At 36.5% G+C, this 18,825-nt stretch overlaps 1 protein-coding gene across 2 annotated transcripts; it reads right to left on the reverse strand.

Annotated features, from left to right (window-relative positions):
• Nucleotides 1–897: 897 nt before the first annotated feature.
• LOC126737790 (brefeldin A-inhibited guanine nucleotide-exchange protein 3) lies at nucleotides 898–18,441 on the reverse strand. 2 transcript variants are annotated; one of them, XM_050442839.1, is made up of 26 exons: nucleotides 18,180–18,441; nucleotides 17,995–18,128; nucleotides 11,875–11,994; nucleotides 11,642–11,822; nucleotides 11,225–11,588; nucleotides 10,946–11,170; nucleotides 10,662–10,892; nucleotides 10,391–10,613; nucleotides 10,219–10,338; nucleotides 9,994–10,167; nucleotides 9,755–9,938; nucleotides 9,402–9,697; nucleotides 9,213–9,354; nucleotides 8,947–9,163; nucleotides 6,742–7,000; nucleotides 6,516–6,690; nucleotides 6,266–6,459; nucleotides 5,866–6,211; nucleotides 5,502–5,816; nucleotides 5,177–5,448; nucleotides 3,635–4,278; nucleotides 3,214–3,585; nucleotides 2,872–3,164; nucleotides 2,628–2,820; nucleotides 2,420–2,576; nucleotides 898–1,369 (listed from the first exon to the last, which is right to left on the reverse strand). In XM_050442839.1, exons 1-26 carry the CDS (start codon nucleotides 18,262–18,264, stop codon nucleotides 1,154–1,156), a joined length of 6,132 nt encoding a protein of 2,043 aa, XP_050298796.1. In that variant the 5' UTR covers nucleotides 18,265–18,441; the 3' UTR covers nucleotides 898–1,153. The 2 variants fall into 2 exon arrangements, with proteins under 2 accessions (XP_050298796.1, XP_050298797.1); XM_050442840.1 differs by having other exon boundaries at nucleotides 2,875–3,164; nucleotides 18,180–18,439.
• Nucleotides 18,442–18,825: the final 384 nt, after the last annotated feature.

The raw sequence follows: 18,825 nt of genomic DNA on the forward strand, positions 1-18,825 counted from the left end.
TAAGAAGCCCGATATTTTTGAAACTATTGTCTGAACTAAATTTAACCCTAAATAATATTTATACAGAATATTCTTCTGAGCCCTATGCATTTTATTTCATGAAAATATTATCATTAGTTTTCTAGATTTTTAACTTTGAACTGAGTGGTCACCTTAAAATGCAAATGTTATCCTAGAAGCGTACACCTAAGAAGCTCGATATTTTTAAAAATTTTGCCTGGATTAGTAAACATTTTTAACAAGATTGCATATAATATTCTTGTAGTCACTATGCATGTTATTTCACGAAAATATTCCCATTCGTTTTTAAGATTTTCGAATTTGAAATAAGTGTCAAACTTCAAACATTGTCCTTGGACACCATTGCTTAAAAAGCTCGATATTTTTGAAACTTTTACATGAAATAATTTAAACTTTTTTCAGCATTTGAACAGAATATTTTTTAAATTGCTATGCCATAAGTTTTCTATATCTTGGACTTTCAAGGTGGTCACTTTGAAGTTCAAACATTGTCTTTAGTCACCACTACTTAAGAAGCTCAATAATTCTAAAACTTTTACCTAAATTGGTTTAAGTTTTAACAGCACCTGCATAGAATATTCTTCTGATTACTATGCATTTTTTCATAAGAATATTCCCATTAGTTTAGTAGATCTTGGACTTTGAAGTGAGTGGACACCTTGTAGTTTAAACGTTGTCCTTGGACCACACTACCTATGAAGACCAATATTTTTTAAACTTTTACCATAACTGATTCAAACCCTTAAAAACATTTGTAGCAGAGAATACCCTACTGAATATTAATAATTTTGCTTCTTAAGAATATTCCCATTAGTAGTAGTAACCTTGAAGATCAGATTGCCTGAGCTATGGAACTAATAAAAACTAATCTTTCTTTTTAAGTTTTATATTTTTCCACATATATAGTAGTATACATCATTATGTCAAATATGAGATACTGATCACAATATATAACTAAAAAAAGCTGCAGTCAATATATTCTCATACACATGAGCTTTTTGGCTAAAAACGATAACATACCTCTCATCCAATAGAAACTCTACACGGTATCCCAAAATATGATCTCCTGGTTATATGATAATATAGGAACATGCTACATTGGTTCCCTGTATTTTTAAATTCGACTCTTAAGTCAATAATTATCATGGTCTACATAAGAGATGTTCATCCTTTGCAATAGAACCTCAGCACTTTTCTTAATTTTCTCATCCTGAGCTCCCACCAGCATTACAGCACCCTGTTTCAAAATTGACGCCAGAGGGGACAATTTCTCCGACGAAAGGCTACTCAAGAGCTCCAGGCAGGCCTCCATTGTTTCGATTTTTGTCGTTTTATATGCCTCAGCATCCTAAAGTAATAAATACGTTTACGAGTTTGATGCAAATGATGATGACAATGACTACTACTACGGCAATGATGATAAACTTGAATCCACGAACTTAATAAATATACCAGGACTTCCAATGCATATGGCCGCGATATTCAAAAATTACCACTGCCTGGTAGCCGCCATTTTTCTAGTGGTTGTGTCCTTTTGATGTTGGTCACTCTGAACATTTTCATTGTTACCAACAAAAAATATAACGGTAATGAATATGACGACGCTGACGTTTGACGTGTGTGTATCGCCTAGTTTTTGGCGATTTGTAAACGACACTTGGGTATATCGTCTGCAACAGGCGATGTAGTTTCCTCCTTATTTAATATATGGATAAACAAAAACGAGTTATAGTGAATTGTCTGTCTGTGTTGTTTATGATAGAATAAAATATAGAGTTGTTTATTTTTGCCATATAAAGACTTGCTAATTACAAACCCTCATAAAATCATCTATATTTTGATTTTTATAGATGGTTGTACCTATTAATGTGGAAAAACTGTACATAGAAGGAAAGTAAAAGTCGTATTAGTAAAAATAGAAAGAAAATAAAAATGTTTTTAACAGAATTTGTTAATACAAGTAAATACAAGCAAAAATTTAAATGAAGATCATCACTTTCATGGTATTAGAATTTATAAGATTCAAGATTATCAGAATATTAAAACAAATATTTTAAAATGCATTATCTATCCCAAGTTAATTGAAACTTTGTCTCATTTTAGGTGAGGATTACTTTCTTTCATACATATTAACGAAATTCTTAAAGAAGTACAAGAAAAATCACAGATCTAACGCAACTATCTTAAATTCTTAACTAAATGTAACTTTCTATTTTGCATTTTTGTCAACATAACTTCTCACAAACTTAAATTCTTTTGTTTCTCTACAATTGGCCGAACTGAACTTTGTCAGAGTGACCAACATCGAAATGACACAATCACTCAAAATGGCGGCCACCTAGTAGTGGTCATTTTACTTGCAGTTCAGGTATATTTATTAAGTTTGTGCTGGAACTACCTTGCAAATACTAATGGCTCTCTGCTGTTGGATCTCTGGTGGTACTGGTTGCGGTGGTGGTAGGGTCGAGGGCATGAACGGGTTTAACTTCGGACTGGTGCCGACCAGAATTTTCCTACTTCCGTTTATTTTCCCATCTTCAGTCCAGAGTTGACAACTGAAAAGGTTGTTATTAATTTTAATGAGACCTAATAGTTAAACTTTAGACCTGGTGGACTTCGTGAGGTCTCCTGGCCTGGTGCAACTCAAAATGATATTGTCGCTGGAGATGGTGGACTCCCTCATTTGCAGAAGGGTGTTACGGTCGTACTTAATGGAGTTCAGTTCGACTTTATACTTTTCATATGCCACCTCGTATCGTTTGGCGGCCATTTCGTTCGTCTCGTCATCAGTGGAGTAACCTAAATTAAGCTTAATTGAGTATCCTTCTTTGTTTGGGCAGTGTGACGTACTACCGTTTTCCTTCTTTTTCTGGTGTTCTTCTGGTGTGGAGGTTGAGGTTTGCTTTTCAGGAGATTTGTCCATTTTGTCTGCTTCCTTTAAATTTGGGAGCGTCTCCTTTTCCAGATAACTTTCCGAATCCGTACTAATGGTACTCACGTTGTCGTTTTCATATTGCTGCTTAAACTCTGCCAGTTTAAACACTTGCGGTTCAGGAGTCGCTTCTTTGCGCGAATTTTCCTCAGAATCTTCAACGTTTTCTTCAGGTATATTGATCGTAATATTTATATATGACTCGCAAAGCCTAAAATCCAATGATTAAGATAAATATTAAATTTTTCACCTACACCCACCTCTCCCACTTAAAGTGTAACTTCCTCAAGAATTTCTCGAAATAAACCATATCATCTATGGCCGGAGCTTCACCGTTCTCCTCCTCATCCACGTCCTCTTTGGCCAAAATCTCTTTCATAGTTTTCGGTTCAATATTGTACCTGTCAATGCCATCCAGACACAACTCAATCAGAACGATTATCTGCACCACCTCAGAAGTGTTGGCCTGAGTGTACAAGTTGGCACTCTTGCACAAATTTCCCACTTTCTGAGTTAAGAACTTAAGACCTGGTCGCATATCGAACTCTTTGGCTTTAACGTTGGACATCTCCAAGCATTTGAGCAGCATGTAGATCTGTTGGGCGCTTACCCTGGGCAAAATGCCTCTAAGACTAAAAAAAATTAAGTTCAGTTGTTCTTGCGTGAGAAAATCCTTGTTACCTGCAAGAATTAATTTGCAAAATCTTCAAAATGGGCGTGACGTGCTTCAAATTTTGCAGCAGGGCACTGGATATGGTCTGTATCAGCATTTGATGAGCCAGAATCCCCACCACTAAATTCTTAAACGGCACCCTAATGGTGTAAAGATCAGGATTCAATAAAGCACTACAGTCGAATGGATATAAAAGAAACACGTAGCTTCGATCGTCGACCACGATGCTCTTCTCGCACTCGCAACTCTTTCCCGAACATTTTCCACAGTTTCTTTGAAAAGGCATCAGAAACACTTGCTGAGCCAGCTCGTACAGCCTCTCGTTGTCAGCTACAGTGCTGTCTTTCCTTGCTGCCACTTTGACCGTAGCAAGATCTCCATAGAAGCTATCAGAATTTTCTTTGAACGCTAAGGTTAGCTGGCATAGAGGCGCCAAGCTGATGTAGCAAGCTTTGTGCAATGCTGTTACCAATATAGCCCACTGGTTTTCCGTAAGAATCTTGCCAGCTCCCAGCATGATATGACGCAAGCAAGAGGTGCCTAGTCTGGCGACATTTTCTTGCGATTGAGCGATACACTCGATGAGGATCAGCAGTAATTGCTTCAAAGATAAAGTGGCTGCAGGGTTTTCTTTTACTACAGGAGATTCGCCCTGAAAGTGTATATTTTCTTATATGATGATGGTAGTAATGGGGATGTAAGATACTTTTTAATGAAATCGATATTCAATGTTAAATGAATGTAGATAGTATTTTAAAGAAAAAGGTAATGGCATGGCAACGCCGCTGAATCCCATTGTTGATGCCACCGACGCAAGGAATCACTGCCAGTGGCGTCGTCAAAATATATTTACATGATAAATATTTATTAATAATAGAGTTTGCTTTAAATATAAGTAATATTAGCGTTTTTGAACTATTTATGTGCTTTTTTCAACTCACTTCAAGTTTTTATTTAGGCATATTTCCAAGATTCCCTATTCTACGTCTATAAAGACGGTTCCCTATGATGTGATGTTATGAAAGTAACGATGTATCGATATTTACTTGTGACAAGACCGGATTTAATTGCCTTTTTTCCAACGATTTTTTGCTGCGATACAAGTTTTTACCATCGTAACAGTTCACAAAAAAGCTCAAATAAGACGTTTTCCTTTTTTTCAATCAGAAACTAAATAAAAAAAACACAGAACATCACAAATGTCAATTGTCAAGTGTAAACATAAAGCTGTATGACTTTGATAAGATGACATTTCGCTTAGGCTTGCGGCGTTGCCATGATACATTTTTTAGAAGCGTTAGAAATAGAAATATTAATAATTTTTTATTCGTTTAAAGATGTTATATTTACTCTTAGATTAGGTTATATATATCTACGTTTTACGATTCAAATAATTCATGTTATCTGTTAATAATTACAACTAAGAATCAGTAAATTTACTTGTAAATAAAAACACCTCCTTGCCCCTGACTATATGTTGAACTCAAACAAAGTTGTTTTCTACTTATTCTAGTATTTCAATATTCTAAGGTTGTGCCCCATCTACTTACTTGGACTTGATATAAGTAATCCACAACCAACTCGCTGGCCAAGCCACAGCCATGCTTAAAGTTCAACCAAGCTTCCTCTGGATTCTTCGAAAGTGGAATTTTAGCATTTTGCCTTAGCCAGCTCTGAATCATTGGAAGAAGAACATTGTTGATGCAATAGAAGCCGAATTTGACCCCGGGGTTCGCTATTAGCTCCCTTAACAGTTTAAACAGGGTTTCTATTATGTAGGGCTGATTTTTTGTCGTTGCCAAAATGGCATTTGATAAACCATCTATCAAGAACAACTTGCTTTAAAAAAATCCCAAAAACAACCCAGAAACTTACCCAGCAAAATAAAATACACTTTTAGCACCCCACTCTGATTATCCAAGTCGTTTAAAGTCAACTTATCCTTGGCACAACTCTTCAGATCATCAGTGGTGTTTAAAACCTCATAATCCACAGTCTCGTGATCAACCTGATTGAACTTAATCACATCAGAGTCTTTTATGGTGGCATCCAACAAAGTCGGTTCAAAATCAATTTTCACTTTATGCGCCAAATTGAAATTCGGACACTTGGGCATGCTGTACATCATCGACAAGATCTCCGCGCAGTTCTGAAGTAACTTGAGACATTCCACACGCAGATCCACATAATCTATAATCAAATTCATAAATTATTTTATAATAACCTCAATTTTTCTTACCCTTTGAAAGTTTCGCGGGAAACTCGACATCTTTATCGAAATATCCTGCGATAGATTTCGAGCCTAAGCTGCTTGGGGTGGCCGGAAGGGAATTTCCAGTCTCTGCCACCAATTCATCGCTAGGATTCTTAATGTGCGAGAGAAGACACAAAATGTAGTCTAAGGCGGCGTTTGCGAACACCAAAGTGTTGTCTGTTGATAAGAAAATCCGGAAAACTTCCAGGATTGAGGAAGAATTGTTTTTGGCATTGGCAACTCGTAGGGTGCCAAACAGTGGTCTCCATCCGGAGCAGATCTCCGTTCGGTTTGCTTCGACAAATTCGCAGAGGCAAGCTACAATCTGATCCTGAAAAAAAGGTTATTGATGAATTAAAGGCTTTTAAGTCCAGTGGCTATTAACCTGTACGTCCAGATCGCACAGCTCCAAACAAAGAAGGTTTTCAAATGGCTTGATGAGTGCTTCATTGAAATGGAAATGTGGCAGCTCCGCTTGCTCATTAAGCAAAGCTGTCACAGAGTCGTGGATGCAAGTCACAGCTTTCTTGGACACCACACGGTCCTTATGGCAAGCTGCTTGCATAAAGTGAGGTCCAACTGCAAAATTACATTCCAGTACATCCATACGTAAGCAAGCAGCAACTATAACACACCTATAGACCACACTTTCATGATGTGAATCAGCGGTCTTCCAGATTTGATGCATTTTAGCGTGACCTCACCAATGCGGTGAAGCAGTAGCGTCGGCGGAGGCTTCTGCTGAATCTCCAGCTCTTTCTTCCACCATTTTTTCGAAATATTAGTAGACTCTTCATATTTTGCAAATAACTATAAGATTTTACAATGAAGAAACCACATTTTAAGTAAGCAGAAGCTTACCTGGGCATGTGAAGCTTTACACATTTCAGTCATGAAGCTGCACAGGCCAGGTAAGGAGAGCCTCAGAGCGGCCGCGTGGAACAGTTCGTCTGCTTTCTGAGACAAGGCGCAGCAGACCTTTGCCGCATACACACCGCGCAGAATCCCTTGACCTTTGGCATTATTCGCCCCACTCTTTTCGACTATATCCGCTATAGTTGTTTCATTTGATGACGTAAGGTCAAACGAGGAGTTATTGAGGAAGCTGTAGACATCAACGCTGTAATATGAGAACTAAATTAATATATCCTTAGGTAATTGGACTGTCTACAGATGAGAAATAACATTTTATAACGATCGTACAAGATTGTTGGGTCTAAGAGGGGTTTTCATGTTAAAAATGGATCAGAATCAGAGCAATCATTGTCTTTGAAATAATTATTTTCTTACGTAATCGAACTGTCTACAGATGAAAGGAAGATTCTTGGGTCTGTGAGGTGTTCGTTGTCAAAAATGTGGGTCGAAAATCCACTTTTTGAAGTTCTACCGCATGTCATTCATCCATTACGGCAAGAATTATCTTGAAATGTTAATTTTTTTACGTAATCGAACTGTCTACAGACGAGAGACAATATTTCATTACGATCGTCCAAGATTCTTGGTTCTGAGAAGGATTTTCATGTCAAAGAATGGGTCAAAAGTATCTTTTTTGAGGTTCTACCGCATTTCATTCATCCATTACAAGAATTACCTTATAATGTTAATTTTCTTACGTAATCGGACTGCATATAGACGAGAGACAACATTTTATTACAATAGTCTAACATTCTTGGATCTAAGATGGGTTTTACGAGACGAGTTTACTGCAGGGGCTTCAGAGGCAGAAATCTTGAAAGATTCTTTAACAAGAACATTCTGAGGAGAGTCTACTTTAGCAGGTACAATCTGATCTGGCCCACATTTGACATGGACCCAGCATAAAAGGGTTTAAGGGCTTATGGACCAAAGAAGAATAACTGAAGGAGATTTGGAACCTTCTTCGAATTTCTTCAAAGGGAATTTCCATTGGTGACTATGTAGATCGTTGGGGAAAGTCTACTGCAGGCACTCTAGGGACAGAACGCCTGAATGTTTCTTAAGCAGAAATAATCTGATGGGCACTCCACTTGACACAGAACCAGCATAGGGAGGTCTTAAGAGCTTATAAGCTAATGGAGAATCACTGAAGGAGAGCTTGGAAACTTCTTCAAAGTTTCCTTTAAAGGGAATATCCAGAGGAGACTATGTAGTGGCAACTGAATCAGCTTCAGGATCTTGATTTGACATGAAACATGAAATGTAGATTCATTGATGGACTTCTTGGTATCTTGTTCCAAAGGTAATTCTATTAAATCTTGACCTGAAGGAGAAGCTGGTACAATCTGACTGGGTACACTATTAGACATAGAACCAGCATAAGAGCTTGTATTCATTGTTGGGGACCTCGACACTTGGAAACCTCTTCAGGCGGGATTTCAGAAAAATTATTCAAAGTTAAATTTTTTTTTAGATCCATCTCGATCTTCGGGTATACTCTGATTGGCAGATATCACATCTGAGCTCTCTTGTACCTCAGGAGGCTCTTTAAGGACAACTATTTGATTACTCCATTTAGCCTTTGTCGACTACTAAAAGTCTTTTGACTCTATCGAAACTTGGATAATTCTGGAATCCCTAGACAATCCCTAAATACTCACACCTCATTAAAAATATCAATAATAACCCTTCCTTTAAAGTAAAAATAGATCATGATTTAAAGATAGTCTAAACTATTTACGATTTGCCGACGATATTGTGGTCATTGCCAACATAGATGAAGAACTTGCAAATATGCATCGGAAACTTCAACTGTTTTTGAACAACCCCTGGAACGTTCAAGTGTTTGACTCCTGTGTGACGCCGTGTGCACATATGGACTCGAGACAATGGAAATTACACGCAAATTTGCCAAAATATACTGCAAACCATTTAAAGAGAAATGGAGAGAGACGGATGTACTAAGAGATGTTCATATAGCAAGGCTGGATGGCCAAAGGAGAAAAAGAAGAAGAAGAAGGGGAACAAGAATAAGACGAGAAACAACATATCATTATCATCGTTCGAGAATCTTGAATCTGAGATGTATTCTTGAATCATATCAGAAAATAGATTAAACGTCCCTCTTTCTGGGTGTTCAAAGCGACTTACCAAGTCTCCTCATCACTATTCAACGCACTATAGTTCACCTTGTCTTGGTTGCCAGACTTGGTGGTCGATACGACAACATTTTGGGAGTTCTGTGCTACCATCAGTAGTTGTGTTGCACCACTCTTGCTGAACAGGAAGTGCTCCAAGCTGGCCACTGCTACGCACGCGCTGAAGACGTGCGGCCAACACGCCGAACTGTAGCACCCCAACTCGAGCCCTAAAATCTCAAAATGTAAGCTCTTTCTTTTTTTATTTCACGGTGGTACCTTTGGAAAGCAACACATCTAGAGAGAGAGCATGAGATGCCAGCAACTTGGTCGAGGGATTCTTGCATGACGAACTTGACAATAGGGCGAGAATGCTGCTACTTCTTGTTTGGAGTTTCAACGTATTACTCAGGCTAGCAGCCTAAAAATAAATAATTTAAATATGCTTGTGAAAGCATATTCACATACCTTATGTAGGCCCTCAAGACTAGCAGTAATAATATCGTCTTTCATCTTTTGTCGGTGCTTCTGTCTCGCTCTACGTGCCACAAGTCTACTCAAGGCGGAAGTGCCACTCATATGGGGTTTCTCCCTTAAGGGTGTGCCAAGTACTGATACCACAGAGGACCAGCAGCAAGTCAAGACTCTCCTGGACAGTTTAATTCCCGCGTCACTTTCTGGACTCGATTCTGGAGTACCACTGTGGACCTTTTGGAGCTTTTGCCAATCGGTTAAAAGTTGGGAAGGAGACAATCCGCCGACATCTATGATTGATTAATTAACGAATCTCTGGAGTTGTTAGTACCGTCGTCAGTGAGTACCTGTTAAAAGATTTACTAATGCAGGATGCTGTCGGTTTTTAGGATCATAACCAGCAGAGAGTAACAAAGATTTGGCCAAGACATTTTGATACAGTTCACATAACCAAGTTGCTGATACGTACACCAGCACTCCACTGCCATGGATTTCTTCGACGAATTGTGCTTCAGTGATCGGCACTGGTACCTAAAAACCAATTTCCATATAAAATCATTAATTGCTACAGAGTTGTTCTTGGTACTTCTTTTTTAATTTCGTCATAATGTCCAGTTTGGATCAGCTTGAGATCCAACAGTAAAGCTGAATAAGTAGCTAAGTAGACCCCATCAGCGTTCATGATGGTGGAGATTTCGTAGCTTTGGGCCGAGTTGTGCTGGCAGCACTTGGAAGCGAACTCCTGCAGCACCTCGTCAACCTTAAAGACACCCCATTGAAGTCATATATAATATTTAAAAGGTTGAAGTACCTGAATCGATGATCTAAGGGACAGCAAATTTGGCAATAAAATGTTTTGTAAAGTCTTTACAAAATGCCTGGCATTATGCCTCTCGATGTCGGTGTTACACTCGTCAACCCCAGTACGTCCCTAGAAAAGCAACACTATAATACTCTTTAAAGCATCAATATAGTCCTTATACTAAATGTAAAGACTTGGGTAATTTATACAGCTTCTGCAACTGCTGATTGGTAAGGAAGCTTTCGTCGTCCATAATGCTATCGTCCGAATGACTGATTTCTTCCTCAGGACCTTCAGTGGCTCCCGAACAATCAGACTCTTCACCCTCCCCATCCCTTATATTACCCTCAATGCCACTGCTGTCTGAAGAGTCACTTTGGTACCGTAGATTAGCCACCACATCCCTGAAAGGAGCATTTGTAATAACAGCATGTGTTGCTTCAAGATTTCACCTGTAAGGCTTAGGTAAGCGAGCCAAAGACTGATAAGTTAACGGCCCAGCGTAGTCAGCATGCTCTAGTAATGAATATCTAGCATTAGTAAGGTCGGCAGCCTCTTGGTTAAGCCCTTCTCCCCTGCAAAGCGCTTCCAGTGAACCCAGCAAAGCCCCGACGCATTCCACACTGGCCAGAATGACTCCATGGTCGTTGCACTGAGAAGATTCCTCTATGGAGTCCATTATCCTATAAAAAAAGTGCCACTGTACCATCCAAATAGCTTCTTATATAAGACATACAGTCTTATAATAGCCATATCATCTCCAGCATGCCTATGAACTGGGCCACTCAGCAAAAGTAAATCAGCAAGTCTTCCAGGTGACCTCAGAAGCTCCTTGGCAGCCTTCAAAGGTTCCAACCGTCTCGCTGGACTGGGCAGCAGCAACATCCGGTGAAACAAAGCTTCCAGGACAGGTCTAAGAGGCCTTTCTCTGCCTACCAGACGCACCACCTGGATCCCAATGCTGCAAAACATGCTACAAATGGTTACGTTTTCTACCTAAGATCCGTTGCTGTACCTATAAACAATCTTGGCTTGACTGTTGTTCAAACTTTGTCCACTCGGATCTCCTGGCGAGCCAAGCAAGGCGAGCAAAGCAGGACAAAACCTCTGCCACAAAAACGTGGTGAAATGAATATTCGAATGGACGGTGTGCGGCAGGGTGTTCACTAAAGTGAGCAAACATTCCAGCAAGAATATGGTGGAATCGTCCGATTTGGGTATCACTTTGTTTTCTTCAAGTTTACTGCAAATATATTGCATCACCGGGATCGCTTCGTTGAAACATGCGACCGCAGATGTTTTGGTGTAGACCATTTCGGCACTGCTTCCTGAATTTTTGTGTTTCTGTTGCTGCTGCAGGATTTCTTGGCATTCCTCATCTACAAGTGAGGTTGTGTTACGGTGATTTATAAGTTGGGAGGAAATTACTTGCCCAAGAAGGTGCAAAAAGCTGTTAAAGTTTGACTTGCGGCTGCTTGCGCTGCAGCTCTCACCGGTTGAGTTCCGAGCTCGTAAGCTTCGCCGCATCTGCTCAGCAGGAGCATTACCAGACGTCCGTTCAGAGCCCAGCTTGCCGTGCAAGCTAAGTTCAGAACGACTCTGAGGATATGTACCTAAGAAATATCTGGATATTGGTGGAAATTGAGTAAATCACTTGGGAGTTACCTGCGTATCTTCACAATGAGATAGCATGGAGGATGTCGCAGATAGTAGCTGTGCCGGAAGCCATAGGGAGTCATCTTCTGGTTCTGATCCTGTTTGGAACCGTTCGTCGCGGATGATTTTCTGGATTTCAAATGATGGTGAGTTATGATTGAGTTGGGTACAATGTGAAGGTCGGTCTTGATCATAAATAGGATTGTCATAATTTTAATGCTTAAGGATTTGTAGATGATTTAGTAATAGAGTCATGAGATATGGTAAAAAAGTTGAAGTAATGATCTCAAATGCATGGAAGAAATGAGAATTTAATTAGGGATTGAGGAGAATTAGGCATTGATCCAATGAAGATTCTAACTGTATATTGGAATCTGGCATTGAATTTTGATGTATTTAATCAGCCTTAAAATTGTTCTTAGTTTAAAGGACTTTTTTAGATAGAGAATATTCAGATTCTTCAAATTGACTGCTTTGACTGCCATAATAAGCATTTATGGCATTAGATGTTGGAATAAATGAGACACGGCTTTAAATGCCTGGAAAAAATAAGAAATGACTTGCGTTTGTCAAGTTTTCCAAGCATTGGATGTCGTTTCTTATATCTTACAGGTACTTGAAGTAATTTCTTTTATGTTGCAGGTAGTTCGGACCATAATAAATTACCACAACTATCTGGACAAAATAGAAAAAATTGCCTAAAGAAACAGCTATAAAACTAGATAGACTTTATCTAATTTAAACGGCTTAAATCAAACTACAAACAGAATAGTCAACTAAGAAAAGTACATCACCAGAAATAGAAGGGTCAACTGATACCAGTGTAGAAACAGAATCAGAATATACAATTCATAAAAGTACATCATCAGAACTAGGGGGCTCAATTGACATGAGTGTAGAGATAGAATCAGAAAAGTCGATTAAGGAAAGTATATTAATAGAAACAGGAAACTCAACTGACACAAAGACCTTGGTAGAAATGAGAAATGATTTTAAATGCCTGCAAGAAATCAATTAAGTTTTTAATTTTTTCCAGGTACTTGAAATAGTTTTTTGCTTCTTCCAGGTAATTGAGACCATAAGGACTTCAAAACCTCAACTACATGAAGAAAATGAAAAAAAAATTGTTTAGAAAAACAGGAAATTCTGTTTGGTTGAAACGACCTAGAAATGACTTCAAGTGCCTGGAAGAGATGAAAAATAACTTCAAGTGCCTAGAAGAAGTATGAAACGACTTAGGTTTTTAATTTTTTCATTTTAATCTAAACCCTTTGAACCAAAAGTAATTTCTTGTTCCTTCCAGGATTACAGGAGTAGTTACCCCAACTAGAAAAAAATTCTATCTCTTTTAAAAGGCTTTGAAAAGACCTTTTCAAGTGCCTGGAAGAAATAACAAACGACTTCAAGTGCATGGAGGAAATCCTAACTCATTTTTTATATCTTCCAGGCACTCGAAGTCATTTCTCATTTTCTGCCAGGCAGTTGAAACAATTTCTAGTTTTTTCCAGGCAGTAAAGACAATCTGCATTACCTGGACAAAATGAGAAACAACTGCCTAGAAAAACAGAAAATTTTATCTTAAAGGGCTTAAAGATTAAATCAACTATCTGGAAAAAATGAGAAATGACTTTAACTGCTTCGAAGACATAAAAAAAATTATTAGAAGTTTTTAATATTTTTCAGGCATTTGAAATTGTTTCTTATTTCTCTCAGACACTTGTAGTACTTCCTTGTTTCTTCCAGTTAAAAATTTCAAAAAAATACCTCAAATACTTGGGTAAAGTGAGAACTAACTGTCTGGAAAAACAGAAATATATATTTGGATTAAAGGGCTTGGGAGTGATTTTACTTTAATGCCTAAAAAAGATAAGAAACCACTTTAAGTTCCTGGTAGTAATAAGAAATGGATGCCTAGAGTGCCTGAAAAAGGTGAGAAATGAAGAATCGCTTAAATTGAAATGACTTCAACTGCCTGGCAGAAACGAAAAATGACTCCAAGTACCTGGAAGAAATAAATAATCTCTCTTAAAAGGCTTTGAAAAGACTTCAAATGCTTGAAAGAAGTGAGAATTAACTTCAAGTGCCTGGAAGAAATAGAAAAACGACTTCAAGTGCACGGAGGAAATCTTTTCTTATTTCTTCTAGGCATTCGAAGTCATTTTGCATTTTCTGCCAGGCAGTTGAAACAATTTCTAGTTTTTTCCAGATAGATTAGACTGATTGTCTCAAAATCTGTACTACCTGAACGAAATGAGAAATGAGTGCCTAGAAAAACAGAAAATTTTATCTTAAAGGGCTTAAAGATTACATCAACTATCTGCGAAAAATGAGAAATAACTTCAACTGCTTGGAAGAAATAAAAAATTGATTTGACCTAAGTTTTTAATATTTTCCAGGTATTTGAAATTGTTTCTTATTTCTCTCAGGCACTTGAAGTGCTTTCTTGTTTCTTCCAGGTAGTTGATTAAAAATTAAAAAAAAGTACCTTAACTACTTGGGTAAAGTGAGAACTAACTGTCTGGAAAAACAGAAATATATATTTGGATTAAAGGGCTTAGGAGTGATAAGAAACCACTTTAAAGTCCTGGAATTAATAAGAAATGAATGCCTAGGATGCCTTAAAAAGGTGAGAAAAGAAATCACTTAAATTGAAATGACTTCAACTGCCTGGAAGAAACGAAAAATGACTCCAAGTGCCTGGAAGAAATACCGAAATAACTCCAAGTGCGTGGTGGGAATGAAAAACTGAAATCTATGAAAATTAGGAGACTCTAAAAAATTAACACCACTACCTGGATAAAATGAGAACTGCCTAAAAAAATAGAAAATTCTATCAGGTTTGAAGAGGTTAGAAACGACTTTAACTGCTTCAAAAATGTTCAACTGCTTGGGAAAAATTTGGGACGACTTCAAATGCTTGGACGAATAAAAAAAAGACCTAGAATGTCTTCAAACGTCAATTATGATTTTGAAAAACTACTTTCAGAAAATGAGAAACAACTGCAATAAGAAACGACATATTTTTTTAATTTTTTTTAGGCTCGAAGTACTTTCTCGTTACTTTCAGGTAGCTAAGGTCATATTGACTTTGATGAAAAATTTCTACATCAAATTGAATGAAATGATAAACAACTGCCTGAAAAAAAACAAAAAATTCTATCATGTTTGGAGGTCTTAGAAATTACTTCAAATGAATAGAAGAAATGAGAAATTACTTTAAATTCCTAAAAGAATATGAGAAACAAACCCTAAAAGAAATGAAAAACGATCTTAAGTGCGTGGAGGAATGCAAAAAAGGAGTTAGAACATCAATCAGGATTATGAAAATCTTTTGACCTAAGATCATGGGAAACTCATACGTTTCCTAAAACCTTATATAACTTCAATAAAACTGCTCAGAAATACATACTAACATTTAATCCAGTCAAGGCTAGCGATACCAGCTTACTTCTTATACTTTCCAATGTCAACTTCAATTTTTTTTTTATTTTAATCTAAACCCTTTGAACCAAAAGTAATTTCTTGTTTCCACCAGGATTACAGGAGTGGTTACCCCAACTAGAAAAAAATTCTATCTCTCTTAAAAGGCTTTGAAAAGACTTCAACTGCTTGAAAGAAGTAAGGATTGACTTTAAGTGTCTGGAAGAAATAAAAAACGACTTCAAGTGCATGGAGGAAATCTTAACTCATTTTTTATATCTTCCAGGCACTCGAATTCATTTCTCATTTTCTTCCAGGCAGTTGAAACAATCTGCACTACCTGAAAGAAATGAGAAACAACTGTCTAGAAAAACAGAAAATTTTATCTTAAAGGACTTAAAGATTACATTAACTATCTGAAAAAAATGAGAAATGACTTCAACTGCTTGGAAGAAATAAAAAAATGATTTGACCTAAGTTTTTAATTTTTTCCAGGCATTTGAAATTATTTCTTATTTCTCTCAGGCACTTGAAGTACATCCTTGTTTCTTCCAGTTAAAAATTTCAAAAAAATACCTCAAATACTTGGGTAAAGTGAGAACTAACTGTGTGAAAAAACAGAAATATATATTTGGATTAAAGGGTTTAGGAGTGATTTTACTGCTTGGAAGAAATGAGAAATTACTTTAAGTGCCTAAAAGGGGTAAGAAACCACTTTAAAGTCCTGGAATTAATAAGAAATGGATGACTAGGGTGCCTTAAAAAGGTGAGAAATGGAGAATTATTTAAATTGAAATGACTTTAACTGCCTGGAAGAAATAACGAAATAACTCCAAGTGCGTGGTGGAAATGAAAAACTGAAATCTGAGAAAATTAGGAGACTTTTAAAAATTAACACCACTACCTGGATAAAATAAGAACTGCTTGAAAAAATAGAAAATCAGGTTTGAAGAGATTAGAAATTGCTTCAAAAATTTTCAACTGCTTGGAAAAAATTTGAAACGACCTTAAATGCTTGGACGAATGAAAAAAAGACCTAGAACGTCTTCAAACGTCAATTATGAATTTGAAAAACTACTTGCAGAAAATGAGAAACAACTGCAATAAGAAGCAATATAATTTTTTTTAAACTTGATTACTATGCTTATTGCAAACACAGCTAAATGCGTAATTACTTTCTTATACTGTACTTATATAAAGGCAATATACATAAATATGAAGTCTCTTCTTAATTCTAATGGATATAGCATCCATATTTTCGTATTTCGAGTTTTTTTTTCAACATGTTCATCAACTGTGTCTACCGGTAGATCAAGAATGCTTTCTATTAATTTTTTAATTTGCTTTTGTAGCATTGGCATTTGACATCTCAGATATAAATGTAAAGAAACCATTTTTCAATAAACTGAAATCCGAAATATGTGTACCAATTTTCAGAATTTTATTTCGGCTAATTTTTGAATTATGGACATTGTGTGACATTTTTAGAAAAAACATTACTTTGCTAAAAAAAAATGTTTTTTCTCATTACTTTATATATTTTTCAAAAAACGTTGAAACAGGTATCCAGTCAAATTGTTCCAGAAATATGTGTATCAATTTTAAATTTTTTTTTCGCTAATTTTGGGGTTCTAGGAATTTTGTGAAATTCACAAGAAAAAATTTACCTTCCATAGAAAAAAAATTATTTGTCCTAACATCCTGTACATTTTTTGAAAAATGCTGAAATGGGTATTTAATGAAATTATACACCATACACCAATTTTCAAAATTAAGTTCTGACTAGATTTTGAGTTATGAGCATTTTATTCATTTTTTTAGAAAAAAATTACATTCCTCCAAAATCATTATTTTTTTTTACATCTACATATTTTGAAAAACGCTAAACGAGGCGTCCATTTAAACCACTTTTGTTTTTTAGTAATGAGTTTTTTTTGATTTGCTACAGGAAAATTACTGATAAGAAAACGGTTAAGTAAATTGTCATCATAAAAGTGGGTTTAAGATAATATTGACTATTAAACAAGTAAAAAATAAATAAAAACGTATAATATTCCCTATAAAGTACGTGATCTAAAAAGTTGCGCTTAGGCGAGATTTTTGCTGATTTTTCTTAATTGAGCCTAAAAATAATTTTTTTTTTGAAAAAAAATGAAGTGGCCTCAATAGTCTCAAAAATATGCAAAAATAACTTTAGTTGTTTAAAAAAAAAGCCTAAAAATTCCTACTTGGAAATATGTATATAAAATGACTTTCTAGAAAAAAGTCAAAAGCTAGCTTCAACTATCCGGAATTAATACATAAATGCAGCAAGACTTACAGCAAGGTTTCTGAAGTACTTCCTCGTTACTTTCAGGTAGTTGAAGTCATATTGACTTTAAAAAATTACTATAACAACTTGAATAAAATGACAAACAACTTTCTGAAAAAAAAAACAAAAAACTCTATCATGTTTGGAGGTCTTAGAAATTACTTCAAATGAATAGAAAAAATGAGAAAAATTAAAGAAATAGTAAAAGACCTTAAGTGAAAAACAACATCCTAGAAGAAATGAAAAATGACCTTAAATGCCTGGACGAATGAAAGAAAAAGAGCTAGAACATCTCCAAACATCAATCAGGATTCTGAAAATCTTTTGACATAAGAAACTCATACTTTTCCTATAACTCTATATAACTTCGATAAAACTACTCAGAAATACATACTAACATTTAGTCCAGTCAAGGCTAGCGATACCAGCTTACTTCTTTTACTTTCTAATGCCAACTTTAAGGCGACAAAACACACGGATCTCAGTTCATAGGAAGGGTTCCGCAGAAGGTTGTTTTGTGACGCCAATAAATCTAAAAAATTACAAAAAAATACATAAAACCATAGAAAAGGCCAAATATTACCATGAGCCTCTTGAGATTTTTGCTTCAGATGGCTCAACTTGGACCCGGTGGCTTCTTTCACGACACTCAACAGCAGATCCTCCATTTTTCTCTTCTTAATATTATTTAAACGCTTGCCGCATCAATGGAAAACATATTGCACTGACGTCCGGAATCACTCAATGCTGCATAAGGATTGTTTGGATAAACCCGGGATGTTCCAGAAGTGTTTTCTCACTAGACCTATACGCTTCTTAGGCATTTTGTTGTAATTGAGACGATTTTAAGTTGCCCCGGTAAGTTTTCTATCGATTGCACTTCTGGATATAAGGACTTGATACGGAGATTCACTGGGAACGGCGCAATGACGTCCTGCTGTGCCAGAAATCGATGTTATGATGATTCAGAGGTACAACAAGTGGGTTGTTTGGGGGCAGATAAGCGGCAAACGATTAGTAAGGTTATGAAGGATTCGTGTGTTTTTTTTAGATAATCAATAATTGTTTTATATAGGGTGTGCCTGTAATAACCTTTGAGAGGTACAAATAATTTAGGATCACCCTTGTTTCCAGTAGGTCTAAGTAAGTGAGAAAAATAATATTTAAAGATGATTGAGGGCGTGGCTGAGGAGTGACATGCAGGTAGAACTTCAGAAAGTGCAGTGTGT

The sequence above is a fragment of the Anthonomus grandis genome, chromosome 6 (assembly GCF_022605725.1).
Source record: "Anthonomus grandis grandis chromosome 6, icAntGran1.3, whole genome shotgun sequence".
Classification (NCBI taxonomy): domain Eukaryota; kingdom Metazoa; phylum Arthropoda; class Insecta; order Coleoptera; family Curculionidae; genus Anthonomus; species Anthonomus grandis.

Bases quoted from the DNA above. Each gene is read 5' to 3' on its own strand.
- LOC126737790 (XM_050442839.1), bottom strand. From the start codon at position 18,264: ATGGAGGATCTGCTGTTGAGTGTCGTGAAAGAAGCCACCGGGTCCAAG. The intron at 9,939-9,993 runs GTACCAAGAACA...ATTGGTTTTTAG, and splicing joins ATGACGAAATTAAAAAAGAA to GTACCAGTGCCGATCACTGA. The intron at 6,460-6,515 runs GTGTGTTATAGT...GTAATTTTGCAG, and splicing joins CATGAAAGTGTGGTCTATAG to TTGGACCTCACTTTATGCAA.